At 39.1% G+C, this 25,259-nt stretch overlaps 1 protein-coding gene and 1 long non-coding RNA gene across 22 annotated transcripts in view; one reads left to right on the top strand and one right to left on the bottom strand.

Annotated features, from left to right (window-relative positions):
* LOC135969585 (uncharacterized) overlaps window positions 1-25,259 on the top strand; it is a 305,912-nt gene that overhangs the window by 186,053 nt on the left and 94,600 nt on the right. The window lies entirely within an intron of this gene.
* ACAP2 (ArfGAP with coiled-coil, ankyrin repeat and PH domains 2) overlaps window positions 1-25,259 on the bottom strand; it is a 181,299-nt gene that overhangs the window by 73,368 nt on the left and 82,672 nt on the right. For 17 of the 21 annotated variants that reach the window (XR_010584841.2, XR_012430551.1, XR_012430552.1 and 14 more), the window contains one exon: window positions 2,312-2,370. Coding sequence is in view for 13 of the 21 variants with exons in the window: in XM_065539686.1 (XP_065395758.1) it covers window positions 2,312-2,370 (59 nt within the window). In the remaining 8 variants the exon portion in view is untranslated. Of the gene's footprint in view, window positions 1-2,311; window positions 2,371-15,783; window positions 15,878-25,259 lie in introns of all 21 variants that reach the window. The other 4 variants (XM_074030735.1, XM_074030733.1, XM_074030734.1 and 1 more) reach the window with 1 other exon arrangement.

The following is a 25,259-nucleotide window of genomic DNA, read 5'->3' as shown; positions in this document are numbered from 1 at the left end:
AAACAAACAAACAAAAAACTTTAGCAAAATAACATTTAGAATTGAATTCCTATGTTCCTCCATTTTTTGTTTCACCTCACACTGAAACACATTCACTCTTCAAACTAAAATATGTACTGTTTCTCAATTTTGTATAAAACCTGATGAAGTCAGCTAAAATTTCACTATTTAAACCTATATAACTTGAGGTGACAATAAATTATCAAGTTAACATTACAGAAACATAAAGGAAAAGTTAATTGTTTTTCTAAAGACAAATTCAGGGATACGTACCATTATTTAACCAAATGATTTGTAAACGGTACTATACATAAGAATCACTATAGGGCACTTATTAAAAATGTAATTTCCAGAGCTCTTTCCAAGAGATTATAATTCTTTAGCCTTCAGGAAAAATCCTAGAAATCTGAGGAGTTTATTTTTAAGATACACCTGTGATTTTACTACTACGGATGGTCTACAGACCACACTCTAAGAAACAACATTCATTTCTCATGCTGTGGCAAGATCATAGCTCACTACAGCCTTAAAGTCCTGGGCTCAAACGATCCTCACACCTCAAGCCTTTCAAGCAGCTGGGATTATAGGCACATGCCACCACACAAGGCTAATCTTTATTTTTTATTTCTGTGGCCTCACATTATTGCCCAGGCTGGAACACATCAATTTCTGAAAGAACCGTTACATCAGCAAAGAATAACAGTATCCCTTTCAATAGTCTGAAAATCTGAAACACTTGGTTCATTAATGACCTTACTCACATAACAACCCTTTACTTGTATTTTTCTACTAGGGAGCTAGGTAAAATAACTTGAAGACAAATGATTTTATAAAAATCATAATAAAGTATATGTAAGAAGGACATTCAACTCCTCGAAAGAAGCCATAAACTGTATGTGTGCATTCTATGAAGACATTCTAAGTATTAATCTATCACAAAGTAATTTATAAAGAATCTAGTTGGGTGCACTGGCTCATGCCTGTAGTCCCAGTGCTTTGGGAGGTTATGGTAAGAAAACTGCTTTGAGGCCAAGAGTTTGAGACTAGCCTCAGCAACATAGTGAGATCTGCCTCTACAAATATAAAAAATAAAAGAAAAATTAGCCAGAAGTGGTCCACGCCTGTAGTCCTAACTACTCAGGAGGCTGAGGCAGAAGGATCACTTCAGCCCAGGAATTCGAGGTTACAGTGAGTTATGATCAAGCCACTGTACTCCAGCCTGAGTAACAGAGTCAGACCGTCTCTATATTCAAAAAAGAAAAAAAGAAAAGAAAAGAAACTGTGATACATAACCTCCAGAACAACAAATTCTAACCTATTAAAAACAGTGTACTATCTTAATGAGATCTAACACCACCGTACAGCTCTATTATAATAAACTTTATCTGTAATTTTATATATTCCCAGCCAGGAATCAAGAGAAAAAAACTGTATTATTAATGTGAAAAAGAAAAACTTTCCTAATTTGGAAATTTCTGATTTTTAAAATTTCCAGTTCTATTTTATTTCACAAAGAAAATGTGATGAATGTGACACAAAATACTCATAAGTAACAAAAATCATGTACTTTTTTTTTTTTTTTGAGACAGAGTTTCACTCATCGCCCAGGTGGGAATGCAATGGCATGATCTCAGCTCACTGCAACCTCCACCTCCCAGGTTCAAGCGATTCTCCTGCCGCAGTCTCCTGAGTAGCTGGGATTACAGGCATGCGCTACCACGCCCAGCTAATTTTGTATTTTTAGTAGAGATGGGGTTTCTCCATGTTGGCCAGGCTGGTCTCGCCTCCTGACCTCAGGTGGTCCACCCGTCTTGGCCTCCCAGAGTGCTGGGATTACAGGTGTGAGCCACCACACCAGGGTCCAAAAATCATGTACTTTCATGACTCATTCTCATATATTCCATTATCTTCTCTTCAAAGAAAACACCACACTGAAACACTGAAATAACGGAAAACATAGTTTCAACTACAATAGCTAATAGTATTTCATCCACTTTTGGGGTTTTCTTTGATGGTGAAAGAACAATTAGATTATTTACATTAAAAATATTTTTTAAACCTACAGCTATGTATCCTTAGCTAAGTATCCTCCAGAACACGTATTTGTGGAAGAAGTGATTCACTGAAAGATATCAAGTCTGATCTACTTATAGAATAATTCAGGAAGAAATGCAGCATACATTTCACAAAGCAAATAAAAACACCAATATTTTCAATAATTCATGGTATATAACTTCTTCCAAAAGATACCAATTCGCAGACTGATCATTAACTAGTTAATTTTCTTTCCTCTTCACTGCAATTGACTTACTCTTTAACAAAGTTCTGAAGCTGTGCCTTAATTGATCTCTGAGTTTGGTCAAACAGGATCTAAAAAATAAAATTTAATATTAAGTGATTAGAAAAGTAAACAAAATAATTTTCTTATCGTTCTATAAATACCATACCCCTTCATCAATTCTCCAATTCTAATACTGCCTATATTTCTTCTTGAGGACTACAAAAGAAATAACCATTTAAAAATAGAACCCAAAACAGATAAGCCAATTTCATCTCTCAGAAATAATATTACTTCTATTTACAGAGGAAAACAAACCTGCTTTAATATTTAAATAGAGTGCTCAAACAGTGGAGCAACATAGTTCCTTAATTCTAATTCAGGCTTTGGAAGACAATCTAAAACACGAATACAAATTCTGCTCCACACATTACAGAAATTATTTACTCCAATAAACTACAGCATACCAAATGAAAACAACTCCAGAAACACCATATACCTTAGCTGAGGTAGAGGTTACTCATTTGGGAAGACTTGCAGACTTAAATGAGTATTTTGAATTCAAGTAAACATTATATCATCCTTCAGGTTAAGTAACTGCTAACAGTAGAGACAAGAATGAAATCTGATTCCTCCAGATAGTATTTTGCCCAACTTAAAAGATGCCACGTATTTCGCACAGATGGCTCTGTGTAGGATAAACATTCAAATGCTTGTCATGGGGATTCCACCTTTAATAATTTACAGATACACTTCATTCAGAGTTTGAAAGAAAGTTAGATGAACAGGCAGAAAGATCAATATCCAAAAGAAAATCCTCCTTTCTTCTACTAATTAAAAATACCATAATTTCATTATCTCTGAAGCTCTGTCTTCCGTTTTCTCCCGAATACCACATACACACATTCCCCAGGAATCTGGACGTTTCAAAATCTGTCAATTTACTTCCAGAGAGAAATTAAATTTTGTATGTATTATGTTAAACTCAAAGTACTAAACCCAAGTAAGCAAAAGAAAGAAAATAATAAAGATCAGAGAAGTCAACTAAATAGAAAATAGAAAGTTAATAGAGAAAAATCAAAGAATCAAAACATTTGGTTCTTAGAGATTATAAAATCGATAAACCTCTAACCACAGTGATCAGAAAGAAGACGCAAATTTCAAACACTATGAAGGAGAGACATGTCTTTATTACTGATTGCATGTATATTAAAAAGGTAATCTGCGAAGCTAAGAAACAACTGTAGGCCTGCAAATTCAACAGATGAAATGCATACATTTTGTGAAAGACAAAAACTATCAAGTCTCATTCAAGATGAAACTGATACCCTGAACAGAGTTTAAAAGACACAGTCTACAGTTTAAAACGTTCCATATCATATAAAGTTAAAATTACATGAACATGAAATACAACAATCCCAATCCTAGGTATTTGGCCAAATGAAATTAAAACTTACGTTCACACAAAAACCTGTACTCAAATGTTTATAGCAGTTTCATTCCTAATTGCCAAAATATAGAAAATACCCAAATGTCTTTCAACCAGTGAATATAGAAACAAACTATGATACATTCATACAGCAATAAAAAAGAATGATTATTAATACATGCCAACAACATAGGTAATCTTAATGCATTTTGCTAAATGAAACAAAATTTTTATGGCATCCAGGAAAGGGCAAGACTGAAGGGATGAAAAATCAGTGATTTCCACTGACAGGAGGAAGATGGAAGGGTTAATAATGGGGCAACATGAAGGTTTCTGGGGAGTTGATGGAACTGTTGTACATCTTGACTTTGGTGTGGAAACCCAACTATATGCATCTGTCAAAACCTATGAAGTTATATGCCACAAAAAATCAATTTTGTTATATTTAAATTTAAAAATAACTTTAAAATATGAAGAATGACAGTGTAAATATGAAACAATAGATTTTTAAATGAATAAAGAAGAAACAAATAGCATATTAACTAGGTTGGTTGAAAAGACAGAGAAACATAAAACCAATGAAAAGAGAACATCCAATCTTCTCAGGAACACTAACAACATTTAAGAGAATTGACCATATAGTAGGGCATAAAGCAATAATATGACATTATATTAAGTTATACTACAAAGTATTAAAAAGAGAGAACTACTGAAACAGGCAACAATACCAATCTCAAAAATGTTATTCCAAACAAAAGAAGTCACACACACACACACACACGCACACACACACACACACACACAGAGACACACATATGTACAATATGATTCCATTTATATGAAGTTATAGAAAAAGCATAACTACTTTACGGAAGAAAATCAGAACAGCACTTGCCTTTGGAGGTGTGGGTTGGGACTGTCTGAGAAGTAGTATGGGAGAACTTTAATGATCTGTATCTTAAAAAGGATTTGACTTACATAAGTGGATGGGCTTGCCAAAATTAACTGAATGATACAAATAGGATTTTTGCATTTCACTGTATTTAAACTTGACCTCAAGAAATAAAATCAGGGCCAGGCATGGTGGCTCATCCCTATAATCCCAGTACTTTGGGAGCCCAAGGTTGGAGGATCCCATGAGGCCAGGAGTTCAAGATTAGCCTGGGCAACATGGCAAGACCCATCTCTCTCTCTCTCTCTCTCTCTCTCTCTCTCTCTCTCTCTCTATATATATATATATATATATATATATATATATATATATATATATATATATAAATAAAATAATGAGCCAAGCATGGTGGCACACACTTGTAGTCCTAGCTATTCAAGAGGCTAAGGCAAGAGAATTACTTGAGCCCAGGAGTCCAAGGTTGCAGTGAGCTGTGATCATGCCACTGCACTGCGCTCTAGCCAGAGCAACAGAGTAAAAGAAGAAAAGAAAACAAAACAAAACAAAACAAAACAAAAGAAAAAGGAAAAGGAAAAGGAAAAGAAAGGAAAAGAAAAGACAAGACAGAGAGAAAGAAAGAACTGTAAAAAAAACCTAAACCTGGGAATCTATTTGAAAAAGAAATGTTCTTTTGTCTATAAATTATTTTAAAATGCATTAATAATATTGAGGCATGGATAGAGGGGAGGATAAATGAATAGATATGTGATAAAGCAAATGCAGCATAATATACCTTTGGGGCGAGTATATGGATGTCAACTGTAAAGCAGTTTCAACCTCTAATTATAAAGTATCAGAAAGAAATGGCACACATACCTTAAAAAATAAATAAAAAGGAAAACACATCCTACAAATACATTAAAAATTAAAAATAAATAAAAAGAAAAAATGTGAAAACCTCCACAAAGATGTCTTCACATCTTCATTGCTAAATTCTACCAAACATTTAATGTGGAAAGAACAGTACTTCTACATAAACTCTTCAGAAAAAAATTCTCAGAAAATCTAGTCTCTGAGAAAACAGAACAAAACCAAAGACGCTGTAAGAAAAGAAAGCTACAGGCCGGGCGCGGTGGCTCAAGCCTGTAATCCCAGCACTTTGGGAGGCCGAGACGGGCGGATCACGAGGTCAGGAGATCGAGACCATCCTGGTTAACACGGTGAAACCCCGTCTCTACTAAAAAATACAAAAAACTAGGCGGGGGAGGTAGCGGACGCCTGTAGTCCCAGTTACTCGGGAGGCTGAGGCAGGAGAATGGCGTGAACCCAGGAGGCGGAGCTTGCAGTGAGCTGAGATCCGGCCACTGCACTCCAGCCCGGGCGACAGAGCGAGACTCTGTCTCAAAAAAAAAAAAAAAAAAAGAAAAGAAACCTACAAAGCAATATCCCTCATGAATATAGATGCCAAAATTCTTAACAATATATAGTAATGACATATCATAATAATACATAAGAAGGAAAACACATCATGACCGATTGGGATATATTCCAAGAAAGAAAGATGGATTTAACATTCAAAAAAAAATCAACGTAATTCACCAGGTTAACAGACTTAAAAAACAAACTGTATGATAGATACAAAAAAGCACTGGAACAAAAACCATCCATTCCTGATTTTTAAAAACTCTCGGGAATACAGACATATAAGGTAACTTCCTGGACATATGAAAACTCTGTATCTAACACCCTGGCTAGTGGCAAAAGGCTACTTTCACCCTCAGACCAGGACCAAGGCCAGCAATGTCTACTCATCACTTCTATTCAACATTACACTAGAAATTCTAGCAATGTAATAAATAAATTTTTACAAGCAATAAAAAGCATACAGATTAGAAAGGAAGAATATAAAACTGTCTTTATCCACAGATGATGTGATCAGCTCCATAGATAACCCTATGGAACCTGAAAAAAAAACTGCTAAAATTAATAAGTGAGTTTAAGAAGGCTGTAGAAACAAAGTCAAAATATAAAAATCAGTTGTATTTCTAAGACCAGCAATGACCAAACAGAAACTGAACATTTAAAAAAAAAAATACTGGCCAGGTGCAGTGGCTCACGACTGTAATCCCAGCACTTTGGGAGGCCAAGACGGGCGGATCACATGAGGCCTGACCAACATGGAAAAACCCTGTCTCTACTAAAAATACAAAATCAGCCGGGCCTGGTGGCGCATCCCTGTAATCCCAGCTACTTGGGGGGATGAGGCAGGAGAATCGCTTGAACCCGGGAGGCGGAGCTTGCAGTGAGCCGAGATCATGCCACTGCACTCCAGCCTGGGCAACAGGAGCGAAACTCCATCTAAGAAAAAACAAAACAAAACAAAAAAACCATTTACAATAATAAATAGGAAATGCTTAAGGATAAATTTGACAAAAAGTATGCAAGACTTGCACAGTGATGACCACAAAACATGCTCAGAGAAACTAAAAAAAAACCAAATGGAGACAATCTTTCATGCTCTTCATTTCTAACTTGGGTCCAGCAGAATGGCTCCACAAAGTTGGGCGGCAAGAAAAAGAATCATCCTGCCATCAGTAAGGTGACCTAAGGGTACACCATCAACATTCAGAATCATCCTGCCATTGATAAGGTGACGTGAGGGTATACCAGCCACATTCAGAATCATCCTGCCATTGATAAGGTGATGTGAGGGTACACCATCAACATTCAGAATCATCCTGCCATCGAAAAGGTGACGTGAGGGTACACCAGCCACATTCAGAATCATCCTACCATTGATAAGGTGACCCGAGGATACACCAGCCACATTCAGAATCATCCTGCCATCGATAAGGTGACCCGAGGATACACCAGCCACATTCAGAATCATCCTGCCATCGATAAGGTGACCCGAGGATACACCAGCCACATTCAGAATCATCCTGCCATTGATAAGGTGACGTGAGGGTACACCAGCCACATTCAGAAGCATCCTGCCATCGATAAGGTGACCCGAGGATACACCAGCCACATTCAGAAGCATATCCGTGGAGTGGGCTTCAAGAAACGTGGCCCTCAGGCACTCAAAGAGATCCAGAAATTTGCCATGAAGGAGATGCGAACTCTAGATGTGCGCCTTGACACCAGGCAGAACAAAGCTGTCTGGAACAAAGGAACAAGCAATGTCTCATGGGTACCCATATGTGGTTTTGAAAACATGATGAAGCTGAACATTCACAAGCTCTATACATTGATTACCTATGTGCTGGTCACCACGTTCAAAAATCTATTGATAAAGTCATTGTGGACAAGAACTAACCACTGATTGTCAAATAAAGTGAGCAAATCATACACACACAAATAGAATAATTATGGCCCTCTACTTTGAGTAACACATATACTATTTGGATTGGAAGACCGATTATTAGCAAAATACTGATTCACCTCAAATTGATCTATACATTGAATGCCATTCCACTCCAAATCTCAGTAGAAACTGAAAAGTTGATTCTAAAAGTTATATGAAAACATAAAGGACCTAGAATAGCCAAAATAACCTTGAAAAAGAGGAACAGAGTTAGAATACCCATACTACCTGATTTCAAGACTTACTATGAAAGCTACCATAATCAATGGAGTGTGGTAATGTATAAAGACAGGCAAAGGCTGGGTACAGTGGCTCACGCCTGTAATCCCAACACTTTGAGAGGATCACTTGAGCCCAGGAGTTGGAGACCAGCCTTGGCAACAAAGTGAGACCCCACGTCTCAACAAAAATTCAAAAAATTAGCCAGGCGTGTATGTAGCATGTGCCTGTGGTCCCAGCTACTTGGGAGGCTAAGGCAGGCGGATTACTTGAGCCCAGGGGGTGGAGGCTGCAGTGAGTCATTTTCAGTTCACTGCACTCTAGCCCAGAAAACAAAGCAAGACTGTCTCAGGAAAAAAAAAAAAAAGAAAAACGACAAGCAAAAAGACCAATAAAGCAGAAATTACCCACGCATATGGTCAACTTTTATTTATTTATTTTTTTACCAAAGGTGCCAATAAAGATAGGAAAATGTACAGAGCAAGCTGCAGAGCCATATGCAAATAATTTAATAATAATAAAGAGGAAAAAGAAGAACTTCAACCCTTACCACAGGACATTTATAAAATTTAACCTGAAATAGATCATAGACCTAAACTTCTACAAGAAATCACTGAAAAAAAATTACTGAATAGGGTTAAGCAAACATTTCTTAACAGAACACAAAAGAAAACTATAAAAAACTAAAATCAATAAATTGACTTCATTTTAAAAAGTTTGATCTTTAAAAAACACTACTACAAAAATGAAAAAGGCAAGCTGAAGCATGGAAGAAAATACAAGCAAAGCAAAGCATACGATAACTCAGCAAAGATGAAGATAAATCTTTTTTTTTTTTTTTTTTTTGGGGGGGACAGAGTCTTGTTCTGTCGCCCAGGCTGGAGTGCAGTGGTGTGATCTTGGCTCACTGCAACCTCCGCCTCCCAGGTTCAAGTGATTCTCCTGCCTCAGCCTCCCAAGTAGCTTGGATTACAGGCACGTGCCACCACACCAGCTAGTTGTTGTATTTTTAGTAGAGACAGGGTTTCACCATGTTGCCAGGACGGTCATGAACGCCTGACCTCAAGTGATCCGCCCGCCTCAGCCTTCCAAAGGGCTGGGATTACAGGCAAGAGCCACTACCCCAACTGATAAATCCATTTTTTTCTTTTCTTTTTTTTTTTTCTTTTTGTGTGTGTGTGTGTGTGTGTGTGTGTGTGTGTGTGTGTGTGTGTGTGTGAGATGGAGTCTCGCTCTGTCCCCCAGGCTGGAGTGCAGTAGCGCGATGTCGGCTCACTGCAAGCTCCGCCTCCCGGGTTCAGGCCATTCTGCCTCAGCCTCGAGAGTGGCGGGGACTACAGGCGCCCACCACCACGCCCAGCTAATTTTTTGTATTTTTAGTAGACACGGGGTTTCACCGTGTTAGCCAGGATGGTCTTGATCTCCCGACCTTGTGATCCGCCCACATCGGCCTTCCAAAGTGCTGGGATTACAGGCGTGAGCCACCGTGCCCAGCCTAAATCCATTTTTTTAATGAACAAAAGATGACACTTCACCAAAGAAGATCCATAGATGGCAAAGAAACAAAATACTCAACATCATTACTTATTAATAAGGAAATGCAAATTAAAACCATAAACAATTTTAAAAAGTGACCATGCCAAGTGCTGCGGGGCACGTGGAACCCCTGTGCTCTCGTACACTGCTGATGGAAAATGGTACAACCCACTCTGCAAAACAACATTTGTGTAGGTTTCCTTTACAGATATTAACCTTTTTAAGAAATGTAAAACAGTCATGTGCCGCATAATGACATTTTGGTCAAAAACAGGCCGCACATATAACGGTGGTCCCATAAAATTATAGTACTGTATCTGTACCGTACCTTTTCTATGTTTAAATACACAAATACCTACCATTGTGTTACAAATGCCTAACGTATTCATTACAGAAACATGCTGTATAGGTTTGTAGCCTAAAAGCAATAGACTATAACACATAGCCTAGGTGTGTAGTAGGCTACACTATCTAGGTTTGTGTTAAGTACATTCTACGATACTCACACAATGAGGAAATCACCTAACATTACTCAGAATATATCACTGTTGTCAAATGATGCGTGACTGTATTAAAAATTAATATAAACATTAATAAAAGAAATTAAATATTTTATTTTCTCTTAGCAATGGTTTATAGTCTTTACTTTAAAAACAGTAAAAATTTAAGCATAACAGTATCTTACAAACTAGCCGTTTTATGCCTAGCTATTCACATAAATAAAACTATATGTCTACACAGATTTTTACATGTATTTTAATAAGCATTTTTATTTGTAACAGTCAAAACCTAAAAACAACCCCAAAGTCCATTGCAGTAGTTTTAAAATATGACAACAAATTCTTTAACACTGCTTTCTTCAAAAGCAGCCCCAGTTCTTTGCTCTTTGTGTGTGGGTTGGATGGAGTGACTTATTTCTAGCAAATAGTATCATGAAGAAAGTGACAACGTGTGACTGCTGAGACCAGGTTATAAAAGGCATTGAAGCTTCCAGCCAGACGCGGTGGCTTAGCACTTTGGGAGGTTGAGGCTGGGAGTTTGAGACCAGCCTGGCCAATCTGGTGAAACCCCAACTCTACTAAAAATACAAAAATTAGCTGGCTGTGGTGGCGCACGTCTGTAATGCCAGCTACTCAGGAGGCTGAGGCACAAGAATCACTTCAACCTGGGAGGCAGAAGTTGCAGTGAGCCAAGGTCATGCCACTGCACTCCACCCTCGACGACAGAGTGAGACTTTGTCTTAAAAAAAAAAAAAAAAAAAAAGGCATTGAAGCTCCCTGTTTGCCCATGCTGCTCTTGGATCACTTGTTTTAGCAGTTACCAGATTCCATGTCATAAGGACACTCAATCAAGCATCCCTGCAAAGAGGATCCTTGGTCAGAGGACCAGAGACCGAGGCAATCTCATGAAATTCCTCAGTCAGAGTCACCCAACTAAGCCACTCCCAAATTCCTGGCCCAGAAACTGTAAGATAAGATATGCATGCTGTTTCATGCCACTGAGTTTTCAAATAATCTGTTATACAGCAGTAGATAGCTAATATAACCATCCACAGGTGGATGGATTTTAAAACGTGTGATAAATCCATACAATGCAATCGTATTGAGCAATAAAAAGGCAATGAAGGACTGAAACATGCAATATAATTGGATCTCAAAATAACAACACTGAAGAAACTAGACCACAAAAGTCCATTTACATACAACTCTAGAAAATGCAAACAAACCAATAATGATAGAAAACATATTCACGACAGACTAGGAATGAGGGAAGAAGAGAGAGAAATAGAAATTACAAAGTGGCAAAGAAAAACTTTTAAGGCATGATCGTTATATTCACTAAATTATTTGTAGTGATGATTTCATGGAGATATGTGGATCTCAAAAGTTATCAAATTTGTATGCTCTAACTATGCGGTTTATGTCAATTATTCCTTAATAAAGCTGTTTTAAAAATAATTACATTCCAAGGAGAAAAGCAGAACATTTTTCTCTTTTTTGCTTTTCAACTTTTTTTAACTTTTAGGTTCAGGGGTACATGTGCAGGATGTGGAGGTTTGTTACATAGGTAAACATGTGTCACAGGGATTTGTTGTACAGATTATTTCATCATCCAGGTATTACACCTACTATCCATTAGTTATTTTTCCTGATCCTCTCCCTCCTCCTACCTTCCACACTCCAAAAAGCCACAGTATATGCTGTTCCCCTGTATGTGTCCATGTGTTCTCATCATTTAGCTCCCCTACTTATAAGCGAGAACATGTGGCATTTGGTTTTCTGTTCCTATGTTAATCTGCTAAGGATAATGGCCTCCAGCTCCATCCATGTTCCTGCAAAGCACACGATCTCATTCTTTTTTATGGCTGCATAGTATTCCGCAGTGTATATGTACCACATTTTCTTTATCCAGTCTACCACTGATGGGCATTTAGATTGATTCCATGTCTTTGCTGCTGTGAATAGTGCTGCAATGAACATACACATACATATGTCTTCGTAACAGAACTATATTCCTATGGGTATATACCCAGCAATGGTATCTCATCCAGCTGATGTGAGATGGGATCTCACTGTGGTTTGGGTTTGCACTTCTCTAATGATCAGTATGTTGAGCTTTTTTTCATATGATTGTTAGCCACATGTACGTCTTCTTTTGAGAAATGTCTGTTCAAGTCCTTTGCCCGCTTTTTAATGGGGTTGTGTTTTTCTTTATAATTTAAGTTCCTTATAAATTCTGGATGTAAGAGCATTACCAGATGAATAGTTTGCAAATATTTTCTCCTGTTCTATAGGTTGTCTGTTTACTCTGTTGACAGTTTCTTTGATTGTGCAGAAACTCTTTAACTAGATCCCATTTGTCAATTTTTGCTTTTGTTGCAGTTGCTCTTAGCAACTTCATCATGAAACCTTGGCCCATACCTATATCCAGGATGCTACTGCCTTTAAAATGTAACATTACCAAAATTAAATTTTCTATACACTTGAATAGAATGACAAGTATTTCATGAAATTAGATGTCAATAATCTAGGCTATTTACTGATTTTGTTTTGGAGACAAGAGTATAACTCTATCACACAGGCTGGAGTGCAACGGCATGATCTCGGCAAGCAATTCTTGTGCCTTAGCCTTCTGAGTAGCTGGGACACAGGCATGTGCCACCATGCTCAGTTGATTTTTGTATTTTTAGCAGAGATGGGGTTTCGCCGTGTTGGCCAGCCTGATCTCGAACTCCTGACCTCAGCCTCCCAAAGTGCTGGGATTACAGGCGTGAGCCACTGCACCCAGCCACAATAATGTAGGCTGTATACTTTTAATACTTCCATTAGTGTGAAAAGTATGTTGTCAATAAAGCAATGATTCTGTCTCTGACCTGCCAATTCTCAAGTCACAGCTACCTAACAGCTAATTCTTTCTTTTTCTTCTTCTTCTTCTTTTTTTTTTTTTTGGTAGTTGTTGTTGTTCTTAAAGCCCTTCCTCATGGACAGCTAAGTCTTTGCCATACTAAACTGCTACACAGAAATTCCGCAATTAGTCTACTGGTATCTAAATCTCTAGTCTATACCTTCCCAGGAGAAAATTCACACATTTTCCCATCATAAAAGTTTAAAAGCCACCAACAGAAAAGCTAAGGTTCACTTATATTTCTGGAAATTAACAGTTTTATTCCAAGCAACATATATATTACAAATAATCAAAAATGTCAGTTGACCAATCTGCTCATTATGAACTTACAAAAGTGCACAGAATAATGTATGACTCTTTAAAACCAACAGCTCACACTAAAGTTATTCCTCATACATGTATGAACACAGTTAAAGCGGCACTATCTCTGCTCTCTTCAGGAAAGGATGAAAGCTAAGATGCACTTCAAAGATCTAGTCCAGAAAGGTTAGTAAAAGAATAGGCTGCATATCCATAGACAGCATTATCCCCGTTTCCAGTTCTTACAAGTAAGGTGTCTTTGGCTCTAAGTATACATTTTGTAGTTTAAAGTCCCTGTGATTTATTTAAATATTTTTCAGGGACAGGCATAGTGGCTCATGCCTGCAATCCTAACACTTTGGGAAGCCAAGATGGGAGGATCACTCGAGGCGAAGAGTTCGAGAACAGCCTAGGGAACATAATAAGACTTCATCGCAACAAAAGGCAGAGCAATATGGCCAAATAGAAGCCTCCACTGATGGTCCTCCCTGCAGGAACACCAAATTTAACAACCACGTACACAAAAAGCACCTTCATAAGAACCAAAAATCATGTGGGCAATCATAGTACCTGCTTTTACCTTCGTCTTGTTGAAAGAGGCAGTGAAAAGGATAGAAAAGACAGTCTTAAATGGCTGACCCCAGCCCTCCCCCACGCGCTCGTAGCAACCACACGGCATGAGGAAGAATCTGTGCTGCGCATGCGGAAAGAGCACAGCCACCGTGGGACCATTCGCCGGAACGCAGAGCACAGCCACCGTGGGACCATTCGCCGGAAGGCAGCGCTGCCAATCCCAGCAGGACTCAGCCAGCGCCAGTGAATGCAGCACTGAGACCAGCCCCGGGACAGGACAATCACACAGCTTGGAGGGTGGAACTGGAGTTTCCGCAAGCCTCGCCACCACAGGCTGAAGTGCTCTGGGGTCCTAAATAACATTAAAAGGCAGGCTAGGTCACAAGGACTGTAACTCCTAGGCAAGCTGTAGTGCTGTGCTGGGCTCGGAGCCAGTGGACTTGGAGGTACATGACCTAATGAGACACCAGCCAGTGTGGCTAAGGGAGCTTGTGTCACACATTCCCCAACCAAAGGCAGCAAGGCTCCCAGCTCCAAGAGATTCCTTCCTTCTCCTTGAGGAGAGGAAAGAATAAACAGGACTCTGTTGTACAACATAAATACCACCTCAGCCACAGTTAAATAAGGCACCAGGCAGAGTCGTGAGGTCCCCATTCTAGGCTCTAACTCCTGGATGATATTTTTAGACACACCCTGGGCCAGAAGGAACCTGAAGGGAAGGATCAAGGCCTGAAGAATTCATCACCTGCTGACTAAAGAGACCTTAGACCCTGAATAATCACCAGCAGTAACCACGTAATACACACTGTGGGCCTCAGCTAAGACTCTCTGAGACATGCAGGCTTCAGGTGTGACCGGGCACATTTACAGTTCTGGTGGCTACGAGGAGAGACTCCTCCTGCTTCAGAAAAGGGGAGGGAAAAATAAAGGGAATTTTGTCTTGCAGATTAGGTACCACCACAAACATAGTTGGGAGGAGCACCAAGTGGGCTTCTAGGGTCCCTGATTCCAGAGAATACGGGACAGCACCTCTGGAATTACCCTAAACCAGAAAGGAACTCACTGCCCTGAAGGGTGAGTCCCAGGAATGGCGACATTCATGAAAAGCTGAGCCCTTGGGCCTTAAGTGACCAGTGAAAACACTGCGGCAGTACTCCCTGTGGGCCTGTGCGGAGGTGGACACCGGGGGTGCTCCCTGTGGGCCTGTGCGGAGGTGGACACCGGGGGTGCTCCCTGTGGGCCTGTGCGGAGGTGGACACCGGGGGTGACTCCCTGTGGGCCTGTGCGGAGGTGGACACCGGGGGTGACTCCACTGCCTGGGGGAGGAAAGGGAAGGGTGGAAAGGACTGTGTCTTGTGATTTCAGTACCAGCTTAAACATAGTTGAATGCAGCACCAGGGAAATTTCTAAGGTGTCCGATTTCAGGCCCTGGCTTCCAGGCACTATCTCTGAACCTGTCTGGAGCCCAGAGCCCAGGGGAATGCACACGCCCCGAAGGGAAATACACAAGAATGACTAGCTCCTGCCACTCTTGAAATAATGACTGTATAGCCTGAGGGTCTTGAGAGAACACAGGTTGCAGCCAGGTAATAGTTTACAGCAGGATGTGGGCAAGACACAGTGCTTTGCCGGCTTCAGATCTGACCAAGTACAGTCCCCACAATGGTGGCGACAGGAGTGCTTGTGTCACCCCTCTCCGAGCTCCAGGCAGCTTAGCCAGAGAGAGAGAGACACAGACTGCATTCATTTTGGAGAAAGTAAGGGAAGAAAACAAGAGTCTCTACCTGGTAATCCAGGGAATTCTTCCAGATGTTATCCAAGACCACAGTATTAGTCCATTCTCACACTGCTATAAAGAACTGCCTGAGACTGGGTAATCTAGAAAGGAAAGAGGTTTAATTGACTCACAGTTCTACACAGCTGGGGAGGCCTCAGGAAACTGACAATCATGGTGGAAGGTGAAGGGAAAGCAAGGCACTTTCTTCAGGAGGCAGCAGGAAGGAGAATGAACACAGGAGGAATTACCAAACACTTACAAAATCATCAGATCTCACGTAATGCACTCACTATCACCAGAACAGCATGGGGGAAACCACTCTCATGATCCATTTACCTCCACCTGGTCTCTCCCTTGACACGTGGGGATTACGGGGATTATTATTCAAGATGAGACTTGTGTGGGGACACAAAGCCTAACCATATCAACCACCAAGCTGGTATCTCTGTAAGTGTCCGAGAACTACAGCATTATGAGGCTTGGGGTGCCCTCTAATGCAGCTGTAGTGACCAAAAACTTAGATCATAACAACCAAGTAGGTTTGAATACTTGGATAGCCTTCTCAAGAAGAATGAGTACCAACAAGCCCAGACTGTGAAGCCTACAATAAATATTTAATTCTTCAATGCCTAGATATTATCAAACATCCACTGGCATCAAGACCATTGAAGAAAACATAACCTCATCAAAAGAACTAAATGACATACCAGGGGCAAATCGGAGAATTGGAGATATGCGACCTCTCAGACAGAGAATTCAAAACAGCTGCTCTGAGGAAACTCAAAGAAATACAAGATAACAGAGAAGAAATTCAGAATCCTATCAGATAAATTTAACAAAGAAACCAAACAGAAATTCTAGAGTTGAAAAATGCACTTGATATTTAAAGAATGTATCAGAGTCTCTTAACAACAGAACTGATCAAGCAGAAGAAAGAATTCATGAGACTTATGAGCCCTGTTTGAAAACAGAGAAGAAAAAAGAATAAAAATGAATGAAGCATGCCTATAAGATCTACAAAACAGCCTCAACGGGACAAATCTAAGAGTAAGGTAGAAAGAGAGAAATAGAAAGTTTATTCAAAAGGATAGTAACAGAAAATTTCTGAAACTGAAAGATACAAATATTCAAGTAAAAGAAGGTTATAGAATACCAAGTAGATTTAAAGATTTAATCCATTATTAGTTTAATAATCAAATTCCCAAAGATCAAGGATAAAGAAAGGATTCTAAAAGCAGCACAAGAAAAGAAACAAATTAACACAATGGAGCTCCAAAATATCTAGCAGTAGACTTTTCAATGGAAACCTTACGGCCAAGAGAGAGTAGTATGACATATTTAAAGTGCTAGCAAAAAAATTTTTTACTCTAGAATAGCATATGAAGCAAAAATAAAAATAAAGATTTTCCCAGACAAACAAAAGTTGATGAATTTCATCAACACCAGACCTGTCCTGCAAGAAATGCTATAGGGAGGTTCTTCACTCTGAAAGGAAAGGAGGTTAACGAGCAAGAAGAAATCATCTGCAGGTGCAAGGTTCACTGGTGACAGTAAGTACAGAGACAAACACGGAACATTATAACACTGTAATTGTGCTGTGTAAACTACTCCTATCTTAAGTATTAACAGAAAGATGAGAAAATAAACCAAAAATAATGAGTATAACTTTTCAACAGAGACAATACAATAATATACACATGAAAACAGTAAAAAAGTTACAAAGTGAGGACACAATGTTAAAGTATTGAGTTTTTATTAGTTTTCTTTTTGTTGGTTTGTTTACACAATCAGTGTTGATTTGTTACCATAAGCTACTGTTTGCAAGCCTCATGGTAACCTCTAATCTACAAACATATAATAAACAAAAAATAAAAAGCAAGAAAATAAAACATATCACCAGAGAAAATCACCTTCATTAAAAGGAAGACACGAAGGAAGAGAAAACCACAAAACAACAAGAGAACAAATAACAATATGGCAAGTGTAAATCCTTACTCATCAGTAATGACATTGAATGTAAATGGACTACACCCTCCAATCAAAAGACAAAGCGTGGCTGAACGGATAAAGAAACAAGACATAATAATCTGTTCTCTTACAAGAGACACATCTCACGTATAAAGACAAAAATAAACTGACAACAAAGGAATGGAAAAAGATACTCCATGCAAATGGAAACCAAAAAGGAACAGAAGCAGCTGTATTTATATCACACAAAACAGACTTCAAGGAAAAAAAAAAAATTTTAAGAGACAAGGTCATGATAATGATAAATGGTTCAATTCAGCAAAAGAACATAACAAGTGTAATTACATATGTACTAAACACTGGAGCACCAAGATATATAAAGCAAGTATCATTAGAGCTAAAGGGAGAGACGGACCCCAATATAATAACAGCTGGAGACTTCAAAACCCCACTTTCAGCACTGGACAGATCATACAGACAGAAAATTCACAAGGAAACATCAGACTTAATCTGCACTATAGGCCAGGCAGAGTGGCTCACACCTGTAATCCCAGTACTTTGGGAGGCCAAGGCGGGCGGATCATCTGAGGTCAGGAGTTTCAGACCAACCTGGCCAATATGGTGAAACACCATCTCTACTAAAAATACAAGCTAGCTGGGTGTGGTGGCACGTGCCTGTAATTCCAGCACTTTGGGAAGCTGAGGCAGAAGAATCACTTGAACCCAGGAGGCAGAGGTTGCAGTGAGTTGGGATCGTGTCACTGCACTCACTCTAGCTTGGGCAACAGAGTGAGACTCCATCTCAAAAAGAAAAAAGAAAAAGAAAAAAAGAAAAAAAGTCTGCACTATAGACCAAACAGGCCTAATGAGTATCTAAGAACATTTCATTGAAGGAGTGTAGAACACATATTTTTCTTCCCAGCACATGAATCATTCTCAAGGAAAGACCATATGTTAGGTCACAAAACAAGTGGTAAGAAACTCAAAACAAACAAACAAACTTGAAATAATATCAAGGATCTTCTTTAACCACAATGGAATAAAACTGGAAATAATGAGGAATTTTGGAAACTATATAAACACATGGAAATTAAACAATATGCTCCTGAATGACCAGTGGGTGAATGAAGAGATTAGGAAGGAAACCGGGCTGGGTGCAGTTGCTCAGGCCTGTAATCCCCACACTTTGAAAGGCCAAGTCAGGCAGATCACTTGAGGCCAGGAGTTTGAGACCAGTCTGGTCAACATGGTAAAACCCCATGCCTACTAAACAATACAAAAATTAGCCAGGTGTAGTGGCACGTACCTGTAATCTCAGCTACTCAGGAGGCTGAGGCATGAAAATCACTTGAACCCAGGAGGCAGAGGTTGCAGTGAGCAGAGATTGCGCCACTGCACTCCAGCCTGGGTGACAGAGCGAGACTCCATCTCAAAAAAAAAGAAACTAAAAAATTTATTGAAGCAAATGATAATGGAAACACAACAAACTGAAGCCTATGTATGGGATACAGTAAAAGCAGTATTAAGAGCAAAGTTTATAGCTAAGAGTGCCTACATCAAAAACAAAAAAACCTTCAAATAAACAACCTAATGATGCATCTTAACTAGAAAAGCAAAAGGAAACCAAACCTAAACCTAAAATTAGCAGAAGAAAATAAATAATAAAGACCAAAGCAGAAATAAATGAAACTGAAAAGAAGAAAACAATACAAAAATCAATGAAAAAGTTGGTTTTCAAAAAGAATAAAAAACTGACAAACCTTTAGCCAGACTAAGAAAAAAGAGAGAAGATCCAAGTAAAAAAATCAGAGATGGAAAATGACACATCATAACCCATACTGCAGAAATCTTAAGGATCATTAGAGGCTACTATGAGCAGCTATGCACCAATAAATTAGAAAACCTATAATAAATGGATACATTCCTAGACACACACAACCTACCAGGATTGAACCACGAAGAAATTCAAAAGCTGAACAGACCAGTAACGAGACCAAAGCTCAAATAAAGTCTTCCAGGCTGTGCCTGGTGGCTCACTCCTGTAATCCCAGCACTTTTGGGAGGCCAAGGTGGGTGGATCACCTGAGGTCAGGAGTTCGAGACCAGTCTGGCCAACATGGCGAAACCCCGTCTCTACTAAAAATACAAAAAAACTAGCCAGGCGTGGTGGCACTTGCCTGTAACCCCAGTTACTCAGGAGGCTGAGGCAAGAGAATCAGTTGAACCTTGGAGACAGAGGTTGCAGTAAGCCAAGATCGCGCCATTGCACTCTAGCCTGGGCAACAAGAGTGAAAAATCCACCTCAAAAAAAAAAAGTCTTCCAGCAAAGAAATACCTGAGACCAGATGGCTTTACTTCAAAATTCTACCAAACATTTAAAGAACATCTAATACCAATCCTACTCAAACTATTCTGAAAAATAGCAAAGGAGGGAATGCTTACAAACTCATTCTATGAGGCCAGTCATTACCTTGATACCAAAATCAGACAGAGATGCATAAAAAATAACCACACACACACACAAAACTACAGGCCAATATCTCTGATGAACATTGATGAAAAAATCCTCGACAAAATATGAGCAAACTCATTAAACAACACATTAAAAGGATTACCAACTGGCATATAATCCAGGAATGTAAGGATGATTCGACATATGCAAATCAATTTGATACATAGAATTAAAGACAAAAACCATATGATGACTTCACAATTGATGCTGAAAAAGCATTTGATACAAGTCAACATAATAAAAACTCTCAAAAACCCGGGTATAGAAGAAACATACCTCAACATAATCAAGCCCATATGCAATAGATCCAGAACTTGTATAATAGTGAATGGGGGAAAACTGAAAGCCTTTTCTCTAAGATCTGGAAGAAGACAAGGATGCCCACTATCATCACTGTTAATCAACATATTATGGAAGTCCTAAGCTAGAGCAATAAGAGAAGAAAATAAAAAACATCCAAGTTGGCAAGAATAAAGTCAAATTATCCTTGTTTGCAGATGATACGACCTTATATTTGGACTAAAGACTCCACCAAAAAAACTATTACAACTGATAAATTCAGTAAAGCTGCAAGATACAAAATCAACATACAAAAATCAGTAACATTTCCACGGGCCAACAATGAAGAATCTGAAAAAGAAATCAAGGAAGTAATCCCATTTGCAATTGCTACAAATAAAATTAAATACTTAGCAATTAACCAAAGAAGTGAAAGATCTCCCCAATTAAAACTATAAAACACTGATGCAAAAAGTCGAAGATACAAAGAAATGGAAAGACATTCTATGTTCATGAACTGGAAGAACTAATATTGTTAAAATGTCCATACTACGCAAAGGAATCTACAGACTCAATGCAATCCCAATCAAAATACCAATGACAGATGAGCACGGTGGCTCACATCTGTAATCCCAGCACTTTGAGAGGCCGAGGCGGGTGGATCACCTGAGGTCGGGAGTTCGAGATCCACCTGACCAACGTGGAGAAACTCCGTCTCTACTAAAAATACAAAATTAGCTGGGCGTGGTAGCGCAAGCCTACAGTCCCAGCTGCTCTGGAGGCTGAGGCAGGAGAATCGCTTGAACCCAGGAGGCGGAGGTTGCAGTGAGCCGAGAAAGTGCCACTGCACTTCAGCCTGGGCAACAAGAGTGAAACTCCATCTCAAAAAAAAAAAAAAGAAAGAAAGAAAGAAAAGAAAAGAAAAGAAAAAGAAAAAATACCAGTGACATTCTTCACAGAAATAGAAAAAGAAATCCTAAAATTTATATGAAACCACACACACACACACACACACACACACACAGAAGAGCCAAAACTATCCTAAGCAAAAAGAACAAAACTGAAGAAATCACATTACCTCAAATTATACTACAGAGCAATAGTAACCAAAGCAGCATGGCACTGGGATAGAAACAGACACATGGACCAAAGAAACAGAATAGAGAACTCAGAAACAAATCCATACATCTAAAGTGAACTCATTTTCGACAAAGGTGCCAAGAACATACAACAGGGAAAGGGCAGTCTGTTCAGTGAATAAAGCTCAGACAACGCCAATGCAGAAGAACGAAACTAGAGCCCTATCTCTTGCCATATATAAATATCAAATCAAAGTGGATTAAAGACTTTAAGACCTCAAATTATGAAACTGCTAAAAGAAAACATAGGGGGAATTCTCCAGGACATTGGACTGGGTAAAAATTTCTTAATACCCTACAAAAGCACAGGCAACCAAGGCAAAGTGGACAAATTGAATCACATCAAGTTAAAAACCTTCTACACAGCAAAGGAAACAGTCAACAAAGTGAAGAGACAATTCACAAAACAGGAGAAAATATTTGCAATCTACCCCTTTAGCAAGGAATTTATAATAAGAATATTATAAAGTGCTCAAATAACTAGGAAAAAATCTAAGAATCTAATTTAAAATGGGCAACAGATCTGAACAGACATTTCTCAAAAAAGACATACAAATGGCAAACAAGTATATGAAAAGGTGCCCAACATCAATGATCATCAGCGAAATGCAAATCAAAACTACAATGAGATTATTTCATGTCAGTTAAAATGGCTTTTATCTAAGGCTAGGTGCAGTGGCTCATGCCTGTAATCCCAACACTTCGGGAGGCTGAGGCAGGCGGATCTCCTGAGGTTAGCCAGGCGTGGTGGTGGGCACCTGTAATCCTAGCCACTGGGGAGGCTGAGGCAAGAGAACAACTTGAACATGGAAGGTGAAGGTTGCAGTAAACTTGACATCCTGCCGCTGTGCTCCAGCCTGGGTGACAGAGCAAGACTCTGTCTCAAATAAACAAATAAATAAACGTTTTTATCCAAAAGACAAGCAATAACAAATGTTAGTGAGGATGTGGAGAAAAGGGTACCCTTGTACACTGTTGGTGGGAATGTAAATTAGTACAACTACTATGGAGAACAGTTTGGAGATTCCTGAGAAAACTAAAAATAGAGCTACCATACCATTCAGCAATCCTACTCTTAGGTATATATCCAAAAGAAAAGAAATCTGTATATCAAAGACATACATGCATTCTCATGTTTACTGTAGCATATTCACAGTAGCCAAGATTTGGAAGCAACTTAAGTGTACATCAACAGACGAATGGTTGCAGAAAATGTGGTACATATACACAATGCAGTACTATTCAGCCATAAAGAATGAGATCCTGTCATTTGCAACAACGTGGATGGAACTAGAGGTCATTATATTAAGTGAAATAAGCCAGGCACAGAAAGACAAACCTCTCATGTTCTCACTTATTTGTGGGAGGTAAAAATTAAAACAATTGAACTCATAGAGAGTAGAATGATGGTTACCAGAGGCTGGGAAGGCTAGGTGGAGGGTGGCGGGACATGGGGGTGGTTAATGGATACAAAATATAGTCAGAACAAAATCTAGTATTTGCTAGCACAACAAGGTGACTATAGTCAAAAATAATTTAACTGCACATTTTAAAATAACAAGGTGTATAATTGGATTGTTTATAACATAAAGGATAAATGCTTGAGGTGTTGGATACCCCATTTACCCTGATATGATTATTATACATTATCAAAATATCCCATATCATATGTCCCCTAAATATATACACCTACTATGCACCCACAAACATTTTAAATAAAAAAATTGTTTTTAATATTGTTTTAAAGAACAAAATTAGCAGGGCATTGTGGCATACACCTACCATCCTGAGGTGGGAGGATTCCCAGAGCCCAGGAGTTCAAGGCTGCAGTGCTATGATCATGGCCCTGCACTCCAGCCTGAGTGACAAAGGGAGACCCTGTCTCTAAAAACACACATTAAGTATTACTCAGCTACCACAGCATGCTCTTCTGATGATTCTCCACGACACAATCATTCCTGTCCTCTCCAGAATATACAGCAAAGGGCAAGGCTATGGCTTGTGCCACTACAGATTCACTAGATCTTTCGGTTAATCTCATTAGGCCTATAATAGAGAGGCCTAAAATCAATGAAGAGAACTCTTCTTTGCAATCATCATCAGATTGGTCCCAATATGTTAATGAATATTATTTAGTCCTCTCTACTTTCCCTGCCTATAGTAATTTTTTTTTTTTTTTTGGAGACAGTGTCTCCCTTTGTCACCTAAGCTGGAGTGCAGTGGCGCAATCTTAGCTCACTGCAACCTCCACTTCCTGGGTTCAAGCAATTCTCCTACCGCAGCCTCCTGAGTAGCTGGGATTACAGGTACACGCCACCATACCGAGCTAACTTTTGTATTTTTAGTAGAGATGGGGTTTCACCATGTTGGCCAGACTGGTCTCGAACTCCTGACCTCAAGTGATCTACCCAACCCCTCGGCCTCCCAAAGTGCTGGGATTACAGGTGTGAGCTACCACATCTGGCCCCTCTACCTGTACTAATCTGTTTCTCCAAACCATTTCTTCCTTCCTCTAAGGCAGGGGTTCTCCTCTGGCTTAGGTTTGTATCACAATCACATGGAAAGCTAAAAGAAAATACAAAGACGCAACCGTGTTGAAGAAACACAGGCTGCTTCTGTATTTTTAGGGAGTTTGCTAGATGATTCTGTTATACAAACATTGGTACCAAACTGCTCTACCCAGCGGTTCTCAAATTGGTTGCACATTGAAATAACTTAGGCAACTTTTAAATACACAGATGTTGCAATAATTAGAGACACTGGTGAGACTCCAGAATCAGTATTTTAAAAGCTTGCCAGGTGTGACCGAACATTATCCACATCACCTGGGAGCTGGTCAGAACTACAGAATCTCTAGAACCACCCCATTCTTGTTAGAAATGGAGAATCTGAATCTCCATTTACCAAGATCTCCAGGTAGTTTGTTTACAGGAAACAATCCACTGTTTCTTAAACTGGGCTGCAGACTGGAATGACCTGGGGAGCTTTAAAAATTACTAAAGCCTGCTTCTTACTCACAAACAATCTGGTTTTAATTAGCCTGTGTTGCAGCCTGGTTCATCCACCACTACTTTACTGAGAAGAATTCATCAAAGGCAGCTAAACCACTAAGTCACATTCACTAACATTAAAAGGACCACTCTTCAGTGTGTGTCATGGCAGATACAGTCCCCGTAAATGGGAAAAATAAAGGAGAAATCGCCTTTTTGCTTTCCACAATGGTTGAACCAATTTACACTTCCACCAGCAGTGTATAAGCAAGCATTCCCTTTTCTCCACAAACTTGGCAGCATCTGTTATTTTTTTACTTTTTATTAATACCTATTCTGACTGGTGTGAGATGGAATCTCATTGTGGTTTTGAGTTGCATTTCTCTAATTATTAGTGATACTCAACATTTTTTCATATGCTTCTTGGCTGTATATGCCTTCTTTTGAAAAATGTTCATGTTCTTTGCCCACTTTTTAATTGGGTTGTTTGTTTTTTGCTTGTTCATTTGTTTAAGTTCCTTACAGATTCTGGATATCAGAGCATTGTCGGATGAGTAGTTTGCAAATATTTTCTCCCACTGTAGGCTGTCTGTTT

Source organism: Macaca fascicularis, chromosome 2 (genome assembly GCF_037993035.2).
Source record: "Macaca fascicularis isolate 582-1 chromosome 2, T2T-MFA8v1.1".
Classification (NCBI taxonomy): domain Eukaryota; kingdom Metazoa; phylum Chordata; class Mammalia; order Primates; family Cercopithecidae; genus Macaca; species Macaca fascicularis.
The sequence above is the reverse complement of the archived record's forward strand: the minus strand, read 5'-3'. Positions and strand labels throughout refer to the sequence as shown.